This window comes from Platalea leucorodia (assembly GCF_965183815.1).
Source record: "Platalea leucorodia genome assembly, chromosome: 2".
Taxonomy (NCBI): domain Eukaryota; kingdom Metazoa; phylum Chordata; class Aves; order Pelecaniformes; family Threskiornithidae; genus Platalea; species Platalea leucorodia.
In genome coordinates this window covers 94,226,611-94,251,736 of record NC_138824.1, presented here as the reverse complement: position 1 = coordinate 94,251,736, position 25,126 = coordinate 94,226,611, and the positions used below count along the sequence as shown (strand labels likewise).

The 25,126-nt window shown below is 35.7% G+C and overlaps 3 protein-coding genes across 4 annotated transcripts in view; 1 reads left to right on the top strand and 2 right to left on the bottom strand.

The window, feature by feature from the left end:
* The window catches only part of CASK (calcium/calmodulin dependent serine protein kinase), a gene marked incomplete at its 5' end in the record, with an annotated part of 227,593 nt that overhangs the window by 112,781 nt on the left and 89,686 nt on the right, over positions 1-25,126 (top strand). For both annotated transcript variants that reach the window (XM_082337801.1, XM_082337800.1), the window contains one exon: positions 18,179-18,281. In XM_082337801.1, coding sequence (XP_082193927.1) covers positions 18,179-18,281 — 103 coding nt within the window. The remainder of the gene's footprint in view (positions 1-18,178; positions 18,282-25,126) is intronic.
* Positions 843-3,296, bottom strand: GPR82 (G protein-coupled receptor 82; the record flags this gene model as incomplete). Its single annotated transcript, XM_082304947.1, has 2 exons — positions 3,146-3,296; positions 843-1,930 (listed from the first exon to the last, which is right to left on the bottom strand). The coding sequence occupies exon 2, from the start codon at positions 1,896-1,898 to the stop codon at positions 843-845; it is 1,056 nt and encodes a 351-aa protein (XP_082161073.1). The 5' UTR covers positions 1,899-1,930; positions 3,146-3,296.
* GPR34 (G protein-coupled receptor 34) lies at positions 12,423-15,798 on the bottom strand. Its single transcript, XM_082305054.1, has 2 exons — positions 15,735-15,798; positions 12,423-13,967 (listed from the first exon to the last, which is right to left on the bottom strand). Exons 1-2 carry the CDS (start codon positions 15,739-15,741, stop codon positions 12,802-12,804), a joined length of 1,173 nt encoding a protein of 390 aa, XP_082161180.1. The 5' UTR covers positions 15,742-15,798; the 3' UTR covers positions 12,423-12,801.

Genomic DNA, 25,126 nt, shown 5'->3' with positions numbered 1-25,126 from the left:
TCAGTAACACTGTGGCCATGATAGGAGATGTCAGAGCAGGGTGATAAATTAGTTAAATCTTAAATCTGAGATTTCTGCTATTTTACTACAAAGCTGTAGTAAAGCTTTTTCTGTGAAGGCTAGAATTAAAAAAGTGCATCATTTCTTAACACAGTTTTTTACTCCTAGAAAAAACAGTTACTATAGCAAAACCCTAATGTGCTGGACATAGCTGAAGTAGATAACAGCATTTTTCAGTAACTTAGGAATAAGATGTCATCAAGAACTTTTCTTTATGTACTAAAGAGTTTTAGTATCTCATGATGCATTACCCATTAAAAAAAAAGGAATCAACCTTCTACCCAAATATTCCTGAACAAAAAATGTGTGTTAATCTTGAACATGTTTTATAGTTCTCTGTGCCTGCTTCCTTAAGCCTTTGATACGTGGTTCAGCCATTCCAGAGAAAATATCTGTGCTTTGTTCAGCCTTTTTTATAAAGGAGACCTGTGTCCAAAACCTGGGACTCTTTTACTGATGATAAAAGAGAACTGGGTCCTCAACTTCAGCCTAGTTTCTTCCTTCTTCCTTGATTATTTACATAGAAAACACTGTCCATAGTTCAAACATAAAATGCCTTTTGCATTGCATGGATAAAGGGGTATTACACAGTTCAATGTGTCAATCACTTGGATTCATTTGGATATACACATCAGATTTATTATGGCTAATGTTGATGTAGCAAGCAAAATCATTTGAAAAAAATACAAATAATATGTTATCATTTTATTTAAATATTTACCATTTCATATCAAAGTCTGGTTTTAGGTATTTAAAATGAGTTTATTGTTCCTTGTATTCTACTAAAATCTTTCCGTACTCCTTTGCATTTCGGGAGTCTTTTCCATGAAAATATCAGCTTTACATTTGTGGTGTTCTGGTGTGGATTTTGTAAACAGGCCATACAGACTTTGCTTAAATGTTTTATCTAGCAGAAGGATTATAACTGGATCTAAACTACTCTTAGAAGCAGCAACACAAGTAAGGAAATTTTTAATTTCTACTAGATAGTTTAACCTTGGGCAGTCATTGTTTGTAAGCAGTACATAAAAAATTGGCCTAAAAATATGGTATGGAAGAAAGCAGACAGTTAATATCATCTGGATGACAAGAATGTGTCTTTTCACTTTTCTGTAAATGAGATGTTTTTCTCCAATACAGGTATTCTTTTGTATTTTACTCAGATGTCTGGTAAGAGAATAGTATGACAACAAAACCGTCATAAAAGATACAAAAAAACATGCAGTGGCAAAAGAAGCTGCAACCATTGTGGTAAATTCACCAGCTTCTACCCTCACGTTGTAGCAGCTGTGAAATTCTTCCACAGTCTTTGTCTGGACATTATATGTTATAGCTATTACCGTTATGCAGAGCACAGTAAGCCATATAATGATGCAGAAATATTTAGCAAATTTTGGCTGACGAACCTTTTCAAGTACACATCTGTAAAAGTTTTCATTAACTGCTTGAGAGTATTGTGTGTCACTGGTTTTCTTCAGTGTTGCATACTGACTTAGAGCAGTTGAACATAAAATTATAATAGTAACATACATACTGACATGCATAATGAGAGTCCCAAGGTGATTTGCTATCCTACATGCTACAGAGTTATAGGTCCATTGGTACCCTCTTGCAAAATACACAGCCAGAAAAGGCATAGTGGTACATACAAGTAAATTTGCAGTGACAAGGTTTACCAGGTAAATGTATTGTGTTCTTTTTGTGGGTGCTTGCCTTGAAAGTATCCAGGCAGTGAGAATATTTCCAAAACTTCCAACAGGAAATAGGGAAGAGTAGAGGACTGGCAGAGCTACAGTAGTAGCTAACGATGGCTGAAGAAGACATGTTGAATTTCTCATTTATGCCGGTATTTCTTGAATGAATGGTCGAGCTGAAACACAATTAAAAGAATTATTCTTCTGTAATGTGCATCTCTCTTATTTTTTGCTCTTAGTTTAACTGTTCCTTTTTCTCCCCTACTTTTCAGTGTTACTAACTGCTGTTTGTCCTGTGGGGTTATCATCTTGAGTTTGCCCGAGGTTGCTGTTTGGGTGTTCTCTTCCACTGAGATGTTGTGAAGAAAAGTTGGCTGATGTTAAACCCCCAAAGATTTTAGGTGCATAGAATCTAATAAAATAAATGCGGAAACAGAAGGTTCAAGCTAGGGTCTGACAATAACTTGTGTGGTCTTGGTTTCTTTCTCAATCTTCTGGAACATCTGTAACCTACTTTGGAAACCACTTCTAGACTATTTTAAGTTAAATAAGCAAAACAAGTGCAAAGTATTACTTTAATTGCAGAAATGAAGAGGAGTATCCTGTACCCCCATTTAAGTGCAAATTAAACCGTGCATGATGCAGGAATCTGGCTAGATGCATTTATTTTGTGCTGATGTCTGTATCTAATATTACTTTCTTCAGAGCTCTAGTCTTAGATGTGCATTTTGCATAAACAATTCAGTCTGCATTTTTAAACATACGAAATGGTTGTTGAAAACTGCAGTATATTTTTTTTTTCCGAGTTCAGTTTTCAATCTTTCCTCAATTTCCAGACTGCAAATAAGAAATCAAAGCTTTATACAATGACTGCATGTAAAAACTGGCATTTCAGCTTACTAACCTGTAGTGAAGAGACTTTTTTCTTGTACAGATGCTATTTTAGCGAAATGTGTCCTAGTTAGCTTTTTTCCCATATAAAAGCATATGGAAAAAATTAACAGATTTCAATCTTACAAACTGATAATAATTTTTTTTTTAAACAGCAAATGAACTCGGATACCAAAGAGGATTCTGTGTAGCTATGATAAAAAACCCAGACAGCAAGTTGATTAGATGACAAAAAGTTGTAAAAGTCATATTTAAAAATTATACTGTAGGCAGTGTTTGACAACTTGCAAATTAAAATAACTTTTATAGCTGTTGCCTTTTAGTGTACCCTAAAGCCCCATATGGATTGTTGAAACAAAATGTATTAAATTCTTTTATTACGATGAGTTAAATTCACAAAGTAATTGTTGAATTCAGTCCTTTAGAAGTCTAATCACCATTTTTGTGTCAATGCCCAAATTTTGTCAGGTGAAACAACATAATAGTATTTTTAAGCTTACCTGTGCAAGCTGCAGGCACCTTCCTTTGCAGAGAGGAAATTTTTCTGCCTGATGTCCTTTTTATCTCCACTGCTGCAATGAAAAGGATGATATTTGAATCTGGAAAGTACAGTTAAGAACAATATCTCTCTGACATAAGTAGGTTTTCAGAATGTATGCTTTTCTTTCACAGTGTCAAAAAGCAGCTAGGCGTTTAAAGTTCAGACAAGATGATGCTGTCTGTGCAAAAAAGACTTTGAAATTAGGTCAGGATGCAGCTCCATTAGACAAATTTAAAAAAATGAGATAGTGTGGAAGAGTGATTGTAACAGTCCTTTGGTCATGTAGGTATGGCACAGAAACACCTTACAATCCTTTATATAGTGTTTTCCTCTTTCTGGAGGGTGGAGGGATTGTAACTGTCATTCTCCTTAGGACTGCCCACTTTCCAGAACGGGGCGGGGGGGAAGTTCTATTTCATGCATGAAAACTTGCATTTTCAATGACATTTAACTGTTCTTCAGCTCCAAGAGCTGTCACAAAGCTGACTGTCTATTCCTGAAGCCCACGTGCAACAATACCGTATCCATGTCTGTCCTCATATGAGTGACCAAAAAAAACCACATCTCCTATGCTTAGTCAGGTGATGGATGGTGTTGAAGCAATTTACAGCTGATGCGTTCTAGGCATCAGTTGGGGAAAACTGACTCTGTGTCCAAGAAATATGGTATTTTATACAAATCATCCAGAAGTGTGCACAGGACAGTTTCCTTCCTCCGCAGGAAAGGTTTGATCACAGATCAGTCAAACTCTGTTTAGCTCTGCAGAGCTTGAAACCTTTAAATTTCTTTCTGTCTGATATGTCTGTGGTTGTCAGATACGGCTTCTCAACAGCTGTAAATAAGTTCCTTTATGAGAACAGAGGAGATACCAAAATTGCGGAAGTTTTTATATGGTAAGGTTCTTGTTTTGTTAGTTTTGCTTTATGTTTAAACATACACTGTGAGAATCTACCTCAGTGATCTACTATCAATTTTATTGTTCAGTCTCATTATTAATTTTTTTTTTTTTTTTTTTTTTTTTTACTAAAATGATGGACATGTATGCTGGCCTCCTATTTAGACTACATAGTTGATCTCATTTAAGATTAAATTTAAGTGAGGGAAACTTGCTATGGAGTATTAGTAATTAGTTTGTAATGCTGTAATTAGTTTCCATGTACTTTAATTCTTGTTCCTGTTAGATTTAGTTATACCTTTTTTTATTTTTTCCCCTTTTGAATGTATACCTATATTAAAATTTGTTCTAACAGAGAACCTTGTATTAATTAAATATTTAATAGTCTCTTATGTAGTCTTAGAAGTCCTTGTTACTGTGGTGTTCCATCCAGGTTTAGACACAAGAATGCATACCCTGAAAATCTGTTAAGAGGAGACATGCCAAAAAATGGTGTGAGCAATTCCAGTTGGTTATTAAGTGTAGCCTGTAGTGTTTATAATTCAATAACCATAACTCTTGCTGTAGGAAGAGATAATGCTACATTTTTTTCTGAATTATTGTATGATAATAGATTATTATATTGAATTACAGTCTATCAGACTTCATTTTGGAACTGATTAGTGAGATGAGTAACAAAGGAATGGGATATTATAAGTTTTAAAAACAAAAACAAAAAAAAAAAACAAACAACCCCAGAAATACAGTTACAGTTGGTTCTAAGCTGTAGTAGGCACCTTCATTATTCTTTTAGAGGACTATTTCCATTCACCTAGCATAAATGGCGTATTTTATCTAAAATATATTTGATGATATTCAAATGGTACAAGTGCATCTTTTACGCGATTCACTCTTAAGTTCTTCATAATGACCTTCATGTGCATTCTTCACCTCAATTATTTATATTTTCTGTACACTTAAACCATGAAACCATGATCACTTTCTAATTTATACGTTACTGGAGTTTATACACCAGTAAGTGGCATATGTTGCATTTTGCCATTGTATGCAGACAACTTATTTTGTGGCCCAAAAGCACAAAACCAGGGAAATTCCCAGTGGTGAAAGGTATTTCAATCAGCCATTTCTAACCCATAGCTAGCACGTTATGTAATGTAATCGTACATGACAGCGTGATCTGCTTGCAGGCTGCCTGGCCGCTTCCTCTCCCCTCCGCCTGCCTGAGATGATAGCAGGCAGCCCAGTCAACCTCATATCTCCTTGTGCCTGTCACAAACCAAATGAAGAACTGGACTGTTCCTCTCTACAACACAGTATATAATGTGTTGGCAGCAGTTGCTCCTTGTAGGATGGAAGAAGGCAGCAGCTCACTGGCTCTCTCTATGCTGTGGAAGGCTCAAGAGATGCACTCAGTCTCTGCATTCTGAAGGATGGAAGGCAACTGCTGAAGATAGGGCACAAAAAAGTGTGTGACCCTGGTTATTGCTACTATGAGTGCTGAGGATGAATCTTACTGAATAAACGTGTAGCATGCACCAAACATGCAGCAGCCTTTAACTTGAGATTTACTTTCATGTACTTGGAATTTGATCTACTGTATGGCATTTAATACCAAGATAAGTCTCTCAGATAGACTGGCTACTACACAAGGGCAATCCGTATTTTCTTTCAAAAAAAAAAATTCACCAAGTAGCTTGCCTAGAACTTAAATTTTTGGTGCTTAGTTTTTTCGGGGTTTTTTGTTGGTTTGGTGTTTTTTTTTTTTTTCCCCTTAAATATTAAAATTGAAACGTTTTTTGACTGCATAAACTCTTAAGCCAGATGCACTACACAACAACCATTTTCAGTTGGACATCTGTATCAGGAGAGTTGTTGCAGAGCACCATGGTTCCCCTCTGCCTGCTCGTCAGCTTTCTGTGCAGGGGTCACCCAGTGTGTGCGCAGCTCTTCTCCTGACTTGATATAATGAGGATTTTAGCTATAGTCAGTATATGTATTTAATATTGTAAGAAGTGCTCATCAAAGGAAAATCATCTAAGCTCATGTTTAAATCTACTGTGGTTGAGTCAAGCACTATGCTGAATCAGTGAAGGTAAAATATTTGGCAGGTTTGAGCTGGGTCTGTGTTTGCTGTTCACTAATGATTTATTTTCACCAGTTTTAGAACTGCCCTTGTGGTTCAGCAAAATAGACCCAGAATGAAAGTTCTTCTGTTGTTTGATGAATTACAAGTACATGCAGTATAACTCTGTGGCATCCTTAGGGGTCATTAAAATATGCAAAGTTAAGTGTTTCACAGGCTCCAGATAGTTGTTTTACATAGACAAAACACAAGCCAAACAATGTCTTCTAGGCAGGAAAACTTAGCTTGAAGTTGACAGTAGTAACAAAAATAATCTTCCAACATTTTTATACTTCAGGCCTTTAATGCTAAATACTTTGTATTTTTTCCCCAATGACATTCTTTGTGCAGCTCCCAGAGGTCTCTCTAACTGTATTTGCTTCTAAAAAAGCAGTGGCTGTGTTTTGGTCATGATGATTTTTACTTTTAACTTCAGAAATCAGTTTTTAATGTGAAAACTGTGTTGATCATCATAGTCAAACAGGAAGCTTTTCTGTGGTTTTCTGCACCATACTATAATTTGTGGGTTTTTAAAGTTAAATATGTTTGTGTATAACAGCTTTTTGGCTTTTCCAGGTTCTTCTTAAGCTTCCATGAAAACACAAAAGTAATAAAGCAAAATTAAAAACCTAAAACTTGGCAATAAAAGCAAAACTGATACTTAAAAGGTAGATTCTGTTGGCTGCAAGCTGTGGAGTTCTGGCTGCAAAATTAATTCCTTGCTTATAAAGAACGTTTCTATACCCCCTGACAAAAATGATCCTGTCTTTTCATCAGACTTCTAATTTGTTGTAGACCGTGCTTATGTTGACATCTTTACCTAGTGAGAATTTTTGTGGAAGGAATAGCAAGTATATTTTTCTTTTTAAAGCACAGTCATTTATATCCATGGTTTGAAAGTTCTATGAAGAAGGTGGCCTTGCTTTGTAATAAGTGCAAAGGTGTACTACCCCTCTCTTTATGCAAACTTAAAGGAGCCAGGACTCACCATTTACAGACAAAAGCAAGATAACTTTTGAAAGTAGCATGTACCGAAATATATTATTGTGGTATATTTAAAATAATTGATTCAGCTTGTTAAACCATAGGCTTGTAAGTAAACCCTAGCTTTTTTTTCTTCCCCTCCTCATTTTGTTTCTCATCTTGCAGTACTATGATACACAATTAGCCATTTCTCTGCCATTTATGTTCTATTTCTACAGTTCCCACTCTAGCTGTGCAGTTTGAATGTTAAGGCTTTTTCCAGCTTCATCCCTTCCCCCCAGTTATTTTCACTCTCATGATGTCTGTGAACGACTTCTGTGCAAGGATTTTTCCTACCTATTCCCTCTCCAAGCAGTGAGTGGTGACAGCTTTGTAGCACTTTCTCTGTTCTCTTGGATTCCACAGAGCCCTCAGCAGTTGGGATTTTGTGTAAGGGATGGAAGAAAGGCTGGCAGAAGGTTCCCAGTGCTACAGAGAATACGTTGAAAATATATTTTTCGATTGGTGGAACATTATCAATGGGTTCTTTTTCTCTGTACGCTTTATTTGTACTGTGCAACACAACTCCCTCCTCTCCACCCAGAGTCTGTAAGTGCTTTCAGAGAGAGCATTAAACTAAAGCGTCCATATGCGGATTTTTGCAGTTCCAGGAATAATGTGACTTTCACTTGTTTATCAGTGATGTAAGTTGCACTCCTCGTTTATGGCTTCATTGACTGATGTTGTGAGGGAAGTTGTTAAATTAAATTTTTCCATCTTGTTTTATCAAAACGATTGATACTTGTCTGCTCTCGTGAAAAACAGCAATTTGCAGGTTAAAACCGTAATTACAGTTAATTTCAGTGTGAAAATGAAAGTCGATGTTGTGGTTTAACCCAGGTAGGCAGGTAAGCCCCACACAGCCACTCACTCACTCCCCCTCGGTGGGATGGGGAAGAGAATCAGAAGGGTAAAGTGTAAAAACTTGTTTATGATTTCTGTCTCTTCCCCCCCTTCTTGTGGCTGCTCTGCTGCAGAACAGTGTGCTGCTTCTGATGCTCCCCTCTGTTACCTCTAACACGCCCTGGTCAAATCTGTCGTTATCTTGAACTCTTTGAGGCTCATGTTGGGTGCCAAAAACGGTTGTTGTGGTTTAGTTCCAGTAGGCAGCTAAGCCCTGCACAGCCGTTCACTTACTCCCCCTCCAGTGGGCTGTGGGGGAGAATTAGTAGGGTAAAAGAGAGAAAACTTATGGTTTGAGATAAAGAGAGTTTAAGAAGTTTGGGGGGGGGGGGAAGAAAAACAAGCGATGCAAAAAACCTCAATTGCTCACCACCAGGTGACCGATGCTGAGCCAGTTCCTGAGAAATAGCTGCCCTGGCAAACTTCCTCCCCAGCTTTTATTGCTGAGCACAAGGTCATGTGGTGTGGGATATCCCTTGGGTCAGCTGGGCTCAGCTGGCCTGGTTGGGTCCCCTCCCAGCTTCTTGGGCACCCCCAACCTGCTCACTGGCAGGGTGGTGTGAGAAGAAAAGGCCTTGATGCTGTGCAAGCACTGTTCTATAATAACTAAAACATTGCTGTTCTGTGATAACTAAAACACTTTTCATCACAAACGCAAAACACAGCTCCGTACAAGCTACTATGAAGAAACTTAACTCTATCCCAGCCAAAACCAGTACAGCTGTTTACTCAAACCAGGTATACTTTGATATGTTTATGATTCAAGTTATAAACTTGTATCTGGCAAACAGTATTGTTTCTTGGCTTATGCTTTCCATTCAGTTTAAGGAATATATGTATGAAAATGTAGCTATTAATGTATTTGTCAAGTCTAAAAAGTATAGAAGTGACTAGCCAGCACGTATACTTTATATGCATTTTGTAACTAGTATTTATTCTAATGAAGAATATGCGCTCCTTTTTACATAGTAAAAAAGAGGTGACATTTTGGTACACCAACTGAAATTTGAGGATGTGTTGTAAATTTGAATAAAGAAGGAAAACGAGGTTCATGCAGGTTATGTGGAGGTGTGCACTGAGTTAGCCTCTACCTACAGAAAGAAGAATAAATAGAATGATTTTCCTGTTGAAATTCAGCTGAAGACTCAACTAATTACTATAGTTGGTCCTGATAGCACTTAGGAAGCACTGCTAAGACGAAAAGTAGGAGACACTATTAAAGCAACTAATTATACGGTCATTTGACATGTCACAGTGTAACTTTCAGCAGACATCCCAAGATGCTTCAGGACTGTTTGCTCTTCAGTAATATTGGTTTGCAGAGCCTGGCATTTTACCCTCAAATCTGGAAAAATTGATTGCAGAAAAAAAAAAAAAATATGTAAGCGTTAAATATTTTTTAAAAATAGTAAAGATACCTGCTTCTTTTTTTTTTTTTTTTTTTTTGGTCGGTAGTAATTGTTTCTTACATGACAGTGCTGTCTAGTTTCAGATCCTTTTCTGACCCAGTTGATATATCTGGCCTTTAACATCTTGAAGCACTGATTTACATAGTTGTGGAAATCCATAAGTATTTTCACTTGTCTAGTTGCTTTTTGGGGTTGTTTTCTTGTTCTAACTGCTACTCCCTTAATGTCACACTTTGACAAACATCATCTAGTCATACCTGTTCCCCTCTTCTGTGCCATACCTGCCGTTATAGACTTGTGCTCCCTTTCAGATTGTCATTTCTGAGCTAGAGAGTTGATTTATTTCGTGCAGTCTGTATAGAATCTGTATCATATAAATTATACAATAGCACAATGGTGACTTCTCAGGGTTTTTTCCTCCTAATTTTAACAGTCTGTTTGCTCTTTTATTGCTGTTGAGCAGAGAGTTATATCTTGAACTTTTTTTTAGGTTTGACTACCCTGAATAATTGTGTGTTGTTTGAAAACTTTGTCATCTCCTTACTGTCACTTATTCCAGATTGTAGTGTTAAACATGTTTGTAAACGCATCTATTTGCAGATTCTTGGGGAGTATCATGGAGAAAAAGGACTATGTATTTTTAAGCTTTCTTTCTGATTTTTAACTAGTTCTAAAACAAGGATTAACATGTAACATCCTAGGGTTTCTTAGAGCCTTTAGTAAGTGACCTTGCTGAAATCCAAGTACAGCAGATCACCTTTATCCCAGTGCTTCTCAGCTCTTCCAGAGAGCTCCTCTGTTATTGATTTTCTGGTACGTGGCTTCTCTCAAACAAATCTATTCACTTTTTCCTAGGGTACCTTATACACCCAAGCTTGCCTAATTTTATTTGTCTTTATAGGTGCTATGGATTTGCCTAATACAAACATTAGACTGTAGCTCCTGAAATCTCTTTTTTGCTGCTTGTGTACAGAGGCTGGTTTAAGTGATAGATTATCCTGTATTGAAATGCTTTTGAAATATTTTAGTGTGTAGCATGTAGTCCTGGGAAAGTGTTACTCTTCAATATTTCTTCTAAAATGTTTTTTTCCTGAAACCTTGTCTGCTGATATTGTGCATGGCTTCCTTGGTGCTCCTTCTCTACAATCTGTATGTAGAGAGAGCTGTCATGTAGAACACATCTGATCATTGCAAATAGGTATGGGTGTTAAGGCTTTTCTCTTGAAGAAAATACTGACTAGATAGACTGTTGAAATTATTAAAATCAAAAAGCCCAGGTAATACTATTCACATGATGGACCAGAATCTTGAACTTGTACTGCAAGACTATTTTCCTGTTGTCCTTTTATGTATTTAGTTGCTTACAAAATAATATTATAGTAACCAAGTACACGTTGCATAATTTACAAAAGCATGCCCAGAATACTGAGGCGGTCTGTTTTTTGTGGAATGCATTGCTATTTGCCTTTGGCTTTAAAAGTCAACTTTGTTTGTAGCATTGAAGCCCTGTATTATTACTTGATCTTCTGAAGAGATCTGAGTCTGTATTTGCAATCGTGCAGTATCTGTGAACTGCAATCCTTGTAAGTGAAAATTTTCATTTAAATGGAACACTTTCTTCAAAAGAGTTTTAGAATTCAAATGTTGTTCAAGTCTCACCTCATTGTTCGTGTCCATCCTGCCCCGTGTTCATATACACGGCTAGTCACTGTAATTTGTTTAACGTGTTTATACAGTTTCACCAAAACTGAATGAAGTCAAATCACATAAAAATTAAACCAAGTTTATATCTAGCAGAGATGAAGTGTTATGTTTACTTTGTTCAATAAGAGTTCTGTAAAACCAGAATATTGTACAGAATTAGTAAAAATCCACAAGTTTTGACACAGATTTGGCATTAAAAGTCACATGATCCATCAGAGAAGTTACTGGTAGTTGTATTAAAACCGACTTCTTTACACCAGCTTACTTGAGCAATATTGCTTGTGTGTGTTCAGCATAATAAATCCTTATTTTATGGAGCTTAACATTAGTGCCTAATTCGTTCACCTTTCTGCCCTGTCATGCCCAACATTTAAGTTGTTCGTGGTATAACTGCCTCTTTACCCGTCTTTGGGTCTAACAACTCCCACCTTCAGCCCCCCGTTTTTAAACAATGTTACAGTTTGAAATTTTTATTTGTGCCTAAACACATAAACCTGTTTGGTTTTAATCAGAGAATATAGTTGTATCTATGGGACGTTGCTGTTATATTGCTATTTACGTAGCATCAGCAATTATCAAGATTATTTTAATCATGTGAAAAGAGAAGATCTTTGCCAGCGTGCAGCTGAAATGCACGGCTTCAGAAATCTGTAAGTAGACCAGTAACTGAGCCTTAGCAAAGATCAGAGCTGACGCGTTAGGCGTTGACGAGAGCTGATTTTTCTATTCTGCTCGTTATGCTCAGTTCTGTGAGTTTATTTTCCTGTTGCACTACTTTGTGTAGCTGCAGTCACCAAATTTGTCAGTTTGAAGGAAATTTTAGGTAACTGAAAATACCCGTATGTCATCTCTCCTCCTTTATTTTCTAATTTTCCGAAAACATTGCTTTCTTTTCCACAGGTGTCCAACCTTGGCATTCATTAAAATGTTGAAAATATAATAAGAGGCTTAGGAGGCTTGAATATTTTGATTTTGCTGTTTAATAAAACTAAGTGTATCTTCTGTAATTATAACTGAATTAATAGCAGTCGTATTTTTCACCTCATTTTTAAGCCACATATGTTGCTAAATTCTCAAATATTTCCTTGGAAAAAATACTTCTATAAGTGTAGTTAAAATGCTGATCTCTTTGAAACCTATTGAAACAGAGAAGTACATAAAATCTGTAATGGTTTATATAGCTCTTTTGAATAGGACACAATTTACTTTTTGCAAAACTCATCTATTATTTACACACACAAGTTGGTAATATTAATGTCTGTATACAAGAGTCCTTATACAGGTTCAAACCACTTCGTGGAAATCTCCTTAAACAGTTAGTGTTCTAGTTTAGTCCAACAGAAGACGTCTGAGAACTTCCTATTTTGTTTTCTTGGATAAACAAGAGTGAAATACTTCTGAAAAGTAACTTCTCGTTTTCACAAACAGAAGTAAGACTTCTCATTTTTTTAACAGGAAGAAAGAGGCAGGATTAGTAGCTGTACAATATTGCCTTTGGTACATCTTAAATTGATGTCCTGGACTGACAGAGAGAAACTAGCATCCATTCATTTAAACAATCAAATCAGAGACTTCCTCTTTAAAAAACTTGAGTAGGGAGTGGTAGTAGATAATCGCTCTTGTGTATATTGTCCAAGCTTTATTTCTGAAGTGCTGTCCAGAGTTAGGCTTGCATCTCCATGAAGTCTTCTGCAAATAAGTTGGAATACAGTCTTACGGACACTTCTGGACATTAGGAAATACATAACTGGATCTAAGCAGCTGTTAAAAGATGAAAATATGAGCATCACCTCATTGCATTTGTGAATTATTTCCTTCCAATAACAAGATGGATTTTGTAACTGTGATGTAATGTAGACAAACCGGAACACGTGGTAAGGAACAAAACAGATGGTGAAAATAATGAGTACAATGAAGGAATTCCTTGCTGTCTGGGTGTATTTTCCTGCGTTGGGAAAATTTGCTCTTTTCTTTGAAATTTTCAGAAGGTTCTTGGCAATTTTAACATATGAAAGTATCAAAAGGAAAAAAAATATCCAAAAAATTATTACAATAATATAATTTAAAATTACTTCTGTCATTGCATTCTGTTTATTTCGGTAATGAAAGCACATAGTAGAATTGCTGTCCTCACTCTTAAAGAAAGCTGGTGCAACTACTATTATAAATCCTGCTAGTGCAAGTGCCCACACCATGCAACAAATACGTACGCTTCGTGTAGTAATTAACATTTTAGGGTGCTTCACAGACTTATTTATTTTTATATAACGATCTAGACTAATTAGTCCCAACAGTACTATGCTAATATACATGTTCATATAAAATAGAGTTCCTACAATCTTGCATAAAATCAGTCCAAACATCCAGGTGTTTTTGGCAACATGGTGGAGAATTCGGAAGGGAAGACAGAAGATCAGCAGAAGGTCTGCAATGGCTACATTTAGCAAGTAAACTTGGATAGAATTCCTTTTCTGATGAATGCACAGGAAAGCAAACAGGGCTGTAATATTTCCAACCAATCCAACAACAAAAATAATAGAGTAAAAAACTATCAATGCAAGTGACAGTGAGTTGTCTTCTAAGGGACAACTGGCATTGTTTTGAATTTCTGAAGCATTTGTGGCTAGGTTGGTTTGGTTGCTCCAGAAGACTTCCTTGTATGGCGGAATGGTCAGTAAATCAGCTGAAGCTGCAGCCATCATTTGTGAGGATTTTTTTAGCTCTTCTGTAGGAATGCAAAGAGAAATTTTAAGAATTAAATCACCATGGGACCATTTTCACATGTTTGCTTGCTTTATTGCATATGGTCTTACGTGATATAAATGTAAAACATAAAAACATAAACATATTATATGTGATATAAACATAAAAGGCAATAACTAAAAAAAGCAAATGCACCAAAATATTGCTGTAGCGGAGTAGAAGAAGGACTTTCAGCCAGATATCATGATATGATGTAAGTCTAGAATAATTGGTTCCCTGTTTTTCTTCTCGTGAACTAGGCAAGCACAGATGGTACAAAGCACTCACGCAGATAACTGTTTTTGTAATTACATCTTTATTACTGCCTTGTATTGTTTTAAAAATTAACTATTATGTTTTGCTGCAAATTTTAGAAATTTAAATTTTTTGTTTTATCTATAAGTAGAAATAATTTTTTTAAGTTCTGATGTTAGGATTAGTCTTTCTGACACAGTAAAGTTTTTAATTAAGATGCAAAAAAGGGTAAGCATAGCTAAGTGAAGTATTCTTGGTGTTGATACAAAGTACATAGAAATATATCAAAACAATTCTAAACTCATCAGTATTCATTTTAATTAAGTACCCAGGTTCTCTTGCATGAAAGTCACTAGTTTTCAATCAGAAAAGCAATTGTCAATTAATATTTATTTGGCTATGTAATCTCTTATAAGTAACACTGTGAGTCACTACTACTACAGTAGCTTGTTTTTTAATAATTTATATCTTCATGTGAATGTAAGTATTTTTCATTTATTTTTCATTTTATATATTTACATCTTCCTTGTTTTCATTTCAAAGTTTTTAATTTCAGTAAGCTTATTTTTGACCAGGAAGGTACAATCTGGAAGATAAAAGTCAGTTTTGACCGAAGAAGGAAAACCGAAAAAGTGTGTGGTTAGGAGAGTAGAATCAAAATGAGCTGTTTAGAGAGATAATTAAGACTGATTAGTAACGAATCAACTTTTCTCTTCAATTTGTATGTCATAGTGATAAAAGATTCCATAAATAAGTTTATTTAGATTTTTTTTTTAAAGGAGCAAGTTTTTTTCCCCTAATCTCACAAAAACTTCAGATTTGTTTTTGGTACCCTAAACTTAGTTGCCTGACAAAGTAATAAGAAAAAAAAACAACAAAATTTGCATGCTAGGTCTTAAAAATGCAAATTTACATTTAAATGTATGATATAGCTACAGCAGTAAAAATGGCAGCATTTCTGGTAAAATTCTTAGTAAGACCTAATGTACATACAGAGTCTGAATTATTGAGAGGACAGTCTAAAATATTTTAACGTCCTACTTTGGCTGATCTTAGAATTGCATTTAATTTGTATGATATGTTAGCAGTTTTAAAAATATTTCTGTTTTCATATTTGGCATTTTCATATTGTCAGGGGAAGCAGTAGTTTTAAAAGTTTGTTTAAAGAAACCGACGCTTTCAAATACATCTTGAAACGTATCTACTACTATAATTTCTTGTTTATGTTGCTTTTCTATAAAAATGCTTGACATCGTCACTGTCATAAGTAGTGAAAAGTTTTAGGTCAATGAGAGAGAGAAAAATTAATTACACTGCAGGTAAATTAGAAACATAACTTAGCTATCATAAGTTTTGTCATCTGTAAGCAAGCAGGCATGCTTGAACATAGGTATATTTAAGAAAGGGTTTGAAGCTCAGTAGTACCTTTGCAGTTATGAGAAATTTTAATAGAAATTTGTTTTCCTGTAGCTTAAATATAAAAGAAGCCACTTACCATTCATATATTGAGAACTCCTCCTGATTTTTAAAACCACTGGTGAAGACAGGGAGGAGTAACATGCAAGTCCTCTTATTAGAAAGCTAAAGCACTGGCTTCTCTATGAAAGTGATGAGAATCAGCTGACACAGTACAATTAGCAACAGGGGGAAGTTTAACTAGTGTTGCAACTGTTTTTTTAAAAGATATTTTTAACTAGCAAAGCTCAGTCTATTGAAAAGATCAATTTTGCTGTTAAGTTCGGCTTTGCTGGGAGAGGTTCTATAATAAAGTTTTCTCTGAGTTTCACTCTGAATTGGAGATATGGATTTTTTTCTCAGAAACTTTGTTTCTGTTGAGCAATGTCAGTGGCCTCCTTTTTCAATGACAATTATGTTGGTACAGCCTATCGTCTTTTTAATACTGTCATGGAAATACTATGACTTTTTCAAATGCAGAGTAAAGAGAAATCAACCGGACAGTGAAAAAGTACATTTTGCTTATGTTGGTGTAGTTCTCCCATCTACCTTCCTCCTTGCCTGGGGTTAGAAATTTGAGGCTGATCTTTTTCACTCAAAATTACAGCGATGAGAGAATGTGAAAGTGCCCAAAGTGTGCAGCTTAACAATTTCAATAAGGCAGAAGTGAAATACAATGCTCAGATATAATACCACCTGGTACTACTATTTTAAATAGGATATAAGGGATTGAAATTGCAAATTTATAAATGGATTCTAGAAGTCCTGATAGAAGGTACGCTAAATTTAATGATCATCTCAAGAACATTGTCTTGACTTAGTATTCTCCTTAGCGTTTGAAATGAGAATTTCCATGTTAACTTTCTTAATACATCATCCGGTTAGGAGTCAAGCTTTTATGGGATTCTGCAGATTTCAGTTAGAATTATAAACAGGCTATGCATTTTTACTTGAAGGTGCTTGTTCTCATACACTTGAAACTTTTTAAAAGAGTGGTTACAGATGATGACTTTATAGGTAGTCAGACTGAGCTTGTTGTAGCTCCTTTGCACTGTTTTGAGTTCCTAGTTTTGTAATTTAAGCAGTAATGTATTCCCAAGAAGCAGTATACAAATTTGACATTCTTCCTTTTAAATAATGTGGTTGACTGCAAAGGGAGGCTTTGAGTAAACGCAGGAAGTCACTCGGTATTAAATGCAGTAGTGTGGCTATGTGTATTAAATCCTGTCGCGGTTTAACCCCAGCCAGTAACTAAGCACCACACAGCCCCTCGCTCACTCCCCAGTGGGATGGGGGAGAGAACTGGAAGGGTAAAAGTGAGAAAACTCGTGGGTTGAGATAAGAACAGTAAGTAAAATAAAATAGAATAGTAGTAGTAGTAATAATAATAATAACAATATAATAATAATACAATAATAATATACAAAGCAAGTGATACTCTATACAATTGCACACCACCCACTGACCAATGCCCAGCCCGTCCCCGAGCAGCAATTGCTGCCTCCCAGCCAGCTCCCCCAGTGTATGTACTGAGCATGACGCCATACGGTATGGCATAGCCCTTTGGCCAGTCTGGGTCAGCTGTCCTGGCTGTGCCCCCTCCCAGCTTCTTGTGCACCGGGCAGAGCATGGGAAGCTGGAAAGTCCTTGACTGGTGTAAGCACTGCTCAGCAACAACTACATCCTCAGTGTGTTATCAACATTATTCTCATCCTAAATCCAAACCACAGCACTATACCAGCTACTAGGAAGAAAATTAACTTTATCCAAGCTGAAACCAGGACAATCCTAAATTGTGTTCTAATAGATTTTGTCTAATGTTCTAATAGATGTTGCCGCCTCCTACACCAGTCAGTATCCATCCAAACTGTTGTGTAATACCATTCCATTTTTATACATTACACCTCACTCTTATTAGTGGAAAGACTGTGCCTGGAATCCAGTTTAGAAACCTAGACAATTTCCCCCCCTTTCTGGAATACTTATTAGAAACATCACAGGGATGTTCCTTTTCTTTTATGCAGTTGGGAAGTGATCAGTGAATTCTGTGATTAAGGCTCAAAATAGCGTTTTATGTTCTCTGTGTGAAGGTTAAGATCCCTCAAAGTTTATCATAGGCAGGATATTTTTGCTGGAGAATTGAAACAGTATCAGGCTTAAGGGTGGAAGGTAAAAAGAAAAAATAATGCCAGTTAAGAAATTATAGGCATTAATTTTAATCTTCATTTTATTGTGATTCACTTTGTGTTCCTTGCAAGTTCTGTTAAGTCTTGAAAGGATTTTGCTGTGCCTGGGACTTTTGAAAGGGAAGCCAATGAAGAAGGAGGATTCTATGCCAGGGAAAAAAATCTGAAATTAAGAAATCCTTTCAAAAAAAACCCAAAGATTCTAGCTTCTGTTCACAAATTTGTGAAAATAAATTCTAAGATGCAAATTGTATTTCTCAGGTAATCTAATAATTTGTCTGGGTTTTTGTCTTTTCAGCCACACTGTGTACTGCTTGCCTCAAAAGAGAATTCAGCCCCAGTAAAGCTTGGTGGCTTCGGGGTAGCAATTCAGTTAGGAGAGTCTGGGCTAGTTGCTGGAGGTAAGAAATTTTCCTTCGAAGTTATATAATATTATGCATGTTGTACTGCAGAGTTCTGTTCTTCTGACGCAGCCTGGCCTACAAAAGAAGAGCTCAAAAATAATCTTTCACTAAAGACTGTGTTAACATTATAAATGCACATAGTTAATCTAAATTGCTAGTAGAATGCACGATTGTTGTGCATACATATACTGAGTATTAAATCCCTCTAAATGTTACTCAACGGGAGCTTACACTGGTTTGATCAAAATAAAATTGAAAAAAAAAAGCAAAGAATTTTCCATTTTAATACAAGCTGTGGCATTAATTCTTCCATGCTTGACAAAGCAAATCAAATAATAATGCTATCAGGATTGAAATGTATGTCAAAGCAATTGAGTAAGGACTTACTACAGCATCCTCAATGCTCCCCTATGTTTCTTAGGCAAATTCTGTCAGAATGCTATGCTGTTTAATAGCAAAATCTTAGAGTTTTCACATGTGACTCTTTTCTGTGTTTTAATATTTCATTGTAATTATTGCATAAGACATCAATATCTTGATATGTATGTATACTTTTTGACTAAGTGTGTTTTGTTTTCTGTGGATTTTATTTCCTCTAGCTGCCTTCCATATTGTTCCAGACAATAGGGTTATGCTTTAATCAGCCTGCACAGATGAAGACCCAATGAATTTTCTGATGCTTTCATTGCCAGAGTAGAAGACCACAACAAAAGATTTTGTTAGTTTTAATTTTTTTTCTTCAAAATGAGTAACTTCCTCTCAGTACCATTCTTCTTCAAAAACTCAGATTTCCTAATCTAATTACTTAAAGGTCTGCGTCAATTTGGCTTTTATATGCTCTTTAAAATAAAATATAAGCATACCAACAGCTTCCATTCTCTTCCAGATATCACTAATACCCATGAAATATCCAGGTATCTTATTACTAGAGACCTAGATACATCTTTTCAAAGAAAATATCCATTCAGTTAAGCAGCTGTTGTTTCCTTAATAAAAAGGTCACTCTTTTCTTTGCTTTTCCTGTGTTTCTCAAATTTTTGTACCTCAGCCACTGCTTTTTTTAGTGATAGTTCCTACACTTTTGTTCCTCTCTTTTTTTCTTCTTTATATTCTCACTAAGCAACTTTATCCATTTCTTCTGTTTCAGCTGCTCTTCTGGAGGTAGTCAGATACAGTTTACTTTCTTTCAGACTACTAGCTGTCTCGCAAGAAACCTCAAGTTCAACTTGGAAAAAAAATCCTGCATTTTTCCCCAAATTTGTCATGTCCTTCCTTTCCTGTTACCATTCACTGTTCTGCAATCCCACTCATCGTTCATGTGCTCAAGCTCCAGGCAGTTATCAGTACTGGTCTGGCCTTTCCTTTTCTATGTGAAAATGTTTTCATTCTTTTCTGGTTCTGTTTGCAGTACTTATAGAAGCTTCTTTCTTAAGCCTTATCAGTATAATATTTGTATCTGTATCTTTTGCCTCATCCATCTCAACTTCTGCCATATCTGTCTGCCTTCATATTTTTTTTGTTTTGCTCTCTCTCAACTGTCATTTCCAATTTGTAGCCTTCTCATTAGCACTTGTTACTTTCAGCTTCAAATTCTTCTCGCTTTTAGTAATACCCAGAATAATTCCATTTCATTTATATACCACAGAAGGTCTCAGTTCTACTACTTGTTTTAAGCTTTCTCCTTAACAGACTCTTTATCTCTTTCTCCTCATATTCCATTCCAGTCTTTATACCACAAACTATGTCTGTTATCTGGCAATTCTTTTCCTGTCCAGAGTCCTACCTGAAGGCATATGACTAGGCAGTCCCCTACACAGCACTTGCAAGATTTTATTTCTTCAACTTTACAGTATCACCCCATATGTGTTATATGAAAGTTAACAATACTGTCTGTTTGAACTGGGCTATAAATTTCTTGTAAAAAAATTGTTTATCTACATATTTGTTGAAGTTATCCATATGCCCTATGGATAAGTTTTGTTTTGTAATAATAATAATAATAACAATAATAAATTACAGGCGCTACTTATTTCTTCAGTTGTTTCCTAAATGAAATAGAAACTCTCCTTGTAGAGAATTTTGAGCAGTGTAATAACCAACCTGTTCACTTTCACATTCTTTTTCTAATTTTTAGTGAAAAACATTGATTGATCTTAACATAGTCAATTATTTCCCTTTCAGCATGGCAATTCCTGTATTTGGTGGTTAACACATCAAAAAAGAAATTCTCTCTTAAATAAGAGATATTATGGCATTAAGGTTCTCTTACTGACCCTGTGCTTCTAACCCATTTCAGTGCTCAGTACACCTTGAAATTTTTTACAATACTGAAAACACACTGCCTTATACTTACAGAAAGTGCAATACTTATTCATCTTTCTGTATCTAGGTAATGTGTATTACCATGATACCCTAGCAGAATGTACTCATTACTGGTGTAAATCCCTATGTAGATGACTCTGGTGTTCCAGAACAGAAAACTTTTTCTTTATTTCATGTTGCTTGGAGTAGTTTATCTTTTAAACCAGAAAAGGACAGATTTCCTTTAAAAAAAGAATGTCAATATTGAAAGTAATGTAACTGTAGTAAAGTTGAACTGATAGGACTCTTCCCTTAATCTTGCATAAAAACCCAGCCGTTATGCAAAAGCTCTTCAATATCTATGGTGATCACTCTCTTTTGTGGTAGTATTTTTCTCCTAAAATAGGAGTTGCTATATCTAAAACATGCAGGGATTACCAATGTTCTAAAAATTTTTTCTTGCTTTCATGCTTTTGCATTTGTGCCATTTTTCTTACCTTTTTACATTGACACACCTGTGCCTGATAAGACCAGACTGTGCGTAGCCCAGGAAAACACAAATGGAAGGGAATTTTCTCCCTCAGTGTCATCAAAGCCTGCCTTCTAGGGTGCAGCTTTTGCTTTGTTTAGGACTGCAGAATTTTTCTGACTTAACAAAAGACACCTTTTTTCCAGTGTGCATAAATTGGGGTTTTTTTTGGGGGGGAAGGGATTTTTTGTAATAAAGTTAAAATAAGTCCCAGGTGTTGAAAGTAGACCAGAACCAATCTTTTGATGTAAGTCCAAAGATAGACTTGTGTTATTTAGAAGGATTATAACTAGTGTTCTTTTGAGCAGATAGAGGATTATTTAACAGAAGTGTAAGGGAGCTCATGATAACAAGCTATGACATCATACTAGATGTCATTAATGAAAAAGTCTGTGGAATAGATTTTAGGAACATGACTGTATTTTATTAGCTAACAACCCAGTGGAGTTTATTTTTAAGGGAGTTTAATTATTATTAAGTAAGTACCAAAAAACCCCGACATAGCCATAACTCACTTTTCATAAGACCAGAAGGGAAATGTAAGGAAATAATTTTTGTTCCACTATGTTTGCCCGTAAGCTGCAATGCAATGAATAAGAAGCATGTGTCATCTTCTGAGTTACAGGCAATTGTTTTCATGAGCTACCAGTCCCTGAATGTCTCTTCTTGCAGTTCTTATGATCAGAAGTGGAAAATTTTGCTAAGTGTACTCATTTGAAGCATTGAAGTAGGTACTTTAAGATGGAATTCTGGCGGTATACACAGTAGATACAGATCATCACACATCATAATTTATAAGTGAACTCTTTTATGAAACAGGATGTAGACAGCGAAGAGCCATGTTTGCATCATTGTGATGCAGCTGGAGTAGTGAAACCTCTGGGAAGACAGTGATTTAACAGAGCAATCTCACATTATGATTTCTGTCTTCTTCTTTGGACAATTTCTCTTTCAGAATGTTATATGAATTGTCACAATATTTTCTTAAATAAATGTGACATCAGATTTATCATATATCAAATATCTTGGATACTAGATCTTGGGAATTTTAGTTAGTATCTGGTATAAAAGTCTGAAGGAACAAAAGCCATTGAGTCCACAAGTGCTATTTCCTCCACTTAATCTACTTATTTTCTCCTGGTTTCAACTAGTGCAAAATAAGATAGCTGTATAGATCTAAATGGTATGAGGCTCTATGCTAACTGTCAAGTCTTATCTACGGATAGTTAGCTGCTTTTCACTTTTTACCTTTAGCAGCAAAATGTCACAGGTACCATGATGCTAATCCAGTCCAGTATTGATTTTTATGTATTATTACTTAGCTCCCCTAAGTTGCTTCAGAATCCTATAGGATCTTCAGGTATCCTAACACAACCATCATCATCTTACTAGAAAACATCTTTTATGTGCTCTACTTCTATTAAGAACATCTGTATCAAGTGTTCTTGGTTCTTCATCAGCTAGCCTTTTAGACTGACTACAAAAATAACAAAGGAAGGCATTACAATAAATTTCCCTGCAAATAAGACTATGGAATTGGGGGGGGGGGGGTGGATCTTTTAAGTTCCTTATTTTTGTTTTGTTCCCATCAATGTAAAAATGATCATAGAGTCATAGAATGGTTTGGGTTGGAAGGGTCCTTTAAAGCTCATCTAGTCCATCCCCCTGCAATGAGCAGGGACATCTTCAACTCGATCAGGTTGCTCAGAGCCCCGTCCAACCGGACCTTGAATGTTTCCAGGGATGGGGCATCTACCACCTCTCTGGGCAACCTGGTCCAGTGTTTCATCAAACTGGATCTTCTTGGTGGTTTTATAAACCCCAGTTTTAAAATCATATTTTTGAAATGTTGGTTTTTTTACACTGCATAGACTTTTTTTCCTTTTTATCATCAGTGTCTGAATGATATAGCGAATCTTTCTTTTCTTTTCCAAGGAGAGGTAAATGTTTGTAAGCTGAGGTCCTACACTAGTATTCTTCTTTCACTTAAATGGTAGTGTTTCTTTCCTCTGCAAGGCAAGAGCACTATTTCACTATTTTTTTTTTTTTTTCCCTAGAAAGCTTTGCCTCTGATAGACTCTGTTTTATTTAAAAGATACAACTGTGGTTTACTGTCTCTCAGAAATTCCACTTAACATCTGGGTTGATTTGAGAGTGCTTACAGGAGGCTAATGTGTTTAAAAGTCAGTTTAGGTTTACTTCCTCCATCATAGTTTTATGGCTGGAAAGGCCATTGAATCAATTATTACAATTTGTCTGGTTAACATGTGATCTTTGCTTTGTTCGTTTTCTGGACACTTAATATCCAGTTGTCCAGTTGTCTGCTGATGCATCTCTTAAAATACATTTTCTCCAGACAATCTTCTGTGCTGAAGCTGAAGTGCCTTTTTTTTTTCCTTTTTTCCTTTTTTTTATTTTTTTTTTTTTAAATCTACTCATCTTCTCTGTACACCTGCTTTAAACATCTCTATTGTCTGGAGTAATGTGGAAAGGAATTAACAGTAGTAAAGTATTGACCGATCTGATCTGTTGTGTGTGATTTTTCGATTCCTTCCACATTATTCTGGACATCCCACTCTTTTAGAAACTCCTTAATTTATGAACATATTTCTTATTACACTATTGTGAGAGGTCAGATGGTGATGTTTATTAGTACCTCACATTTTTTTCCTAAAAATTATTTGTTCCAGTTATTTCCTTATACATCGTTCAGATACTACTGCTGTTGAAAGACTCTCCTTCTGATATCTTGGTCATCAGTCCCCTGCCTTAGGGATGACAAAATCTGATTGGGTCTCTGTATATACTCTTCTTCTTGTGGAAAGCATAGCCCTATTGTCTGGAATAATATGGAAAGAGTCATAGAAACTAAATTATCAAAGGTAAGTCAAAATTTATCTTTAGTGCTTGTGAATGATATCAGATTGGCAATACCTGAAGACTGAAGCTCTCTGTTTATCCACAGGAAAAATGAGCAAAATTAGCAATTTTATAAATTTCCAGACTACCAACATGCCTCAAAACTGGCTGATAAGAAAGCTTACCTCTAGAAATAAGATGTCTAATGTCTGTACCTATTCAGGCATTGAATGCTTCCTAAGTCAGCAAACACTTTGATGTAGTCATTTATTTACAATGAATTGGATGGAGGCAAGTATCACATTGAATACATACCACTACCGAGTCTTCATATACTGATGGTGTTTCGTTAATGCTAGTCTAGAACAGATAAGAAGAACCTAGAAGCACATAGACAGAAAATTGATTCCAGTCTTCCATATGATTTCTTCTCACATACAGATACAACGAAAAATCATGTGTGTATGCATGCATGCAATATTTATTTAAATAAAATAATGTTATTTTTTCATGGGCAGTCATTTGAATATATCCATGAGTGTTCTTGCATCCTGAAGAATAAAAGAGCTGTGGAAGGCAGAAGTTATCTATTAAAGATAGAAAAATGCCTTTGCTTACTGTTCTTTCTCACACTGCTTCCAAAAAGATGCAAAGCTTCTCCCAAAACACCAAAGAAAATTCAAAAACTTTTAAGAAAAAAGTATTTTAAAACAATTGAACTGTTGAGAACAATTTTTAAATTTTACCTGGATGTGTTTAGAAGGCAAATTTTCTACTAGATAATTTTCAGGAGAAGTGATACTTGGTCTAAAGAGCAGTGAGTATCCATGATTATAGAAAACTTTGCTCTGTGTAGATTTTGTTTATCCTGTTCCTGATATTCACCTTAAAGTTCTTGTAGTTGCAACATAGGAAAAATCCCTATCTACATAAGTTCATGTGTGCACTCCATTCATTTTGCTGAGCTAAGTGCAGCTCAGCAGTCCTTGCTCAGGTCAGTTTTTAGAATAACCTCAAAATCATAATTTGCTCCTTTGATAAACCCAGTGAAGTGGTTAGTTGTCATGAGGGTGACCACTGCCCCAGAAATGACTTTAGCCTTTTTAAGTTTCTAATACATACACACACATATATTTGCATTTTTTGACCCTGT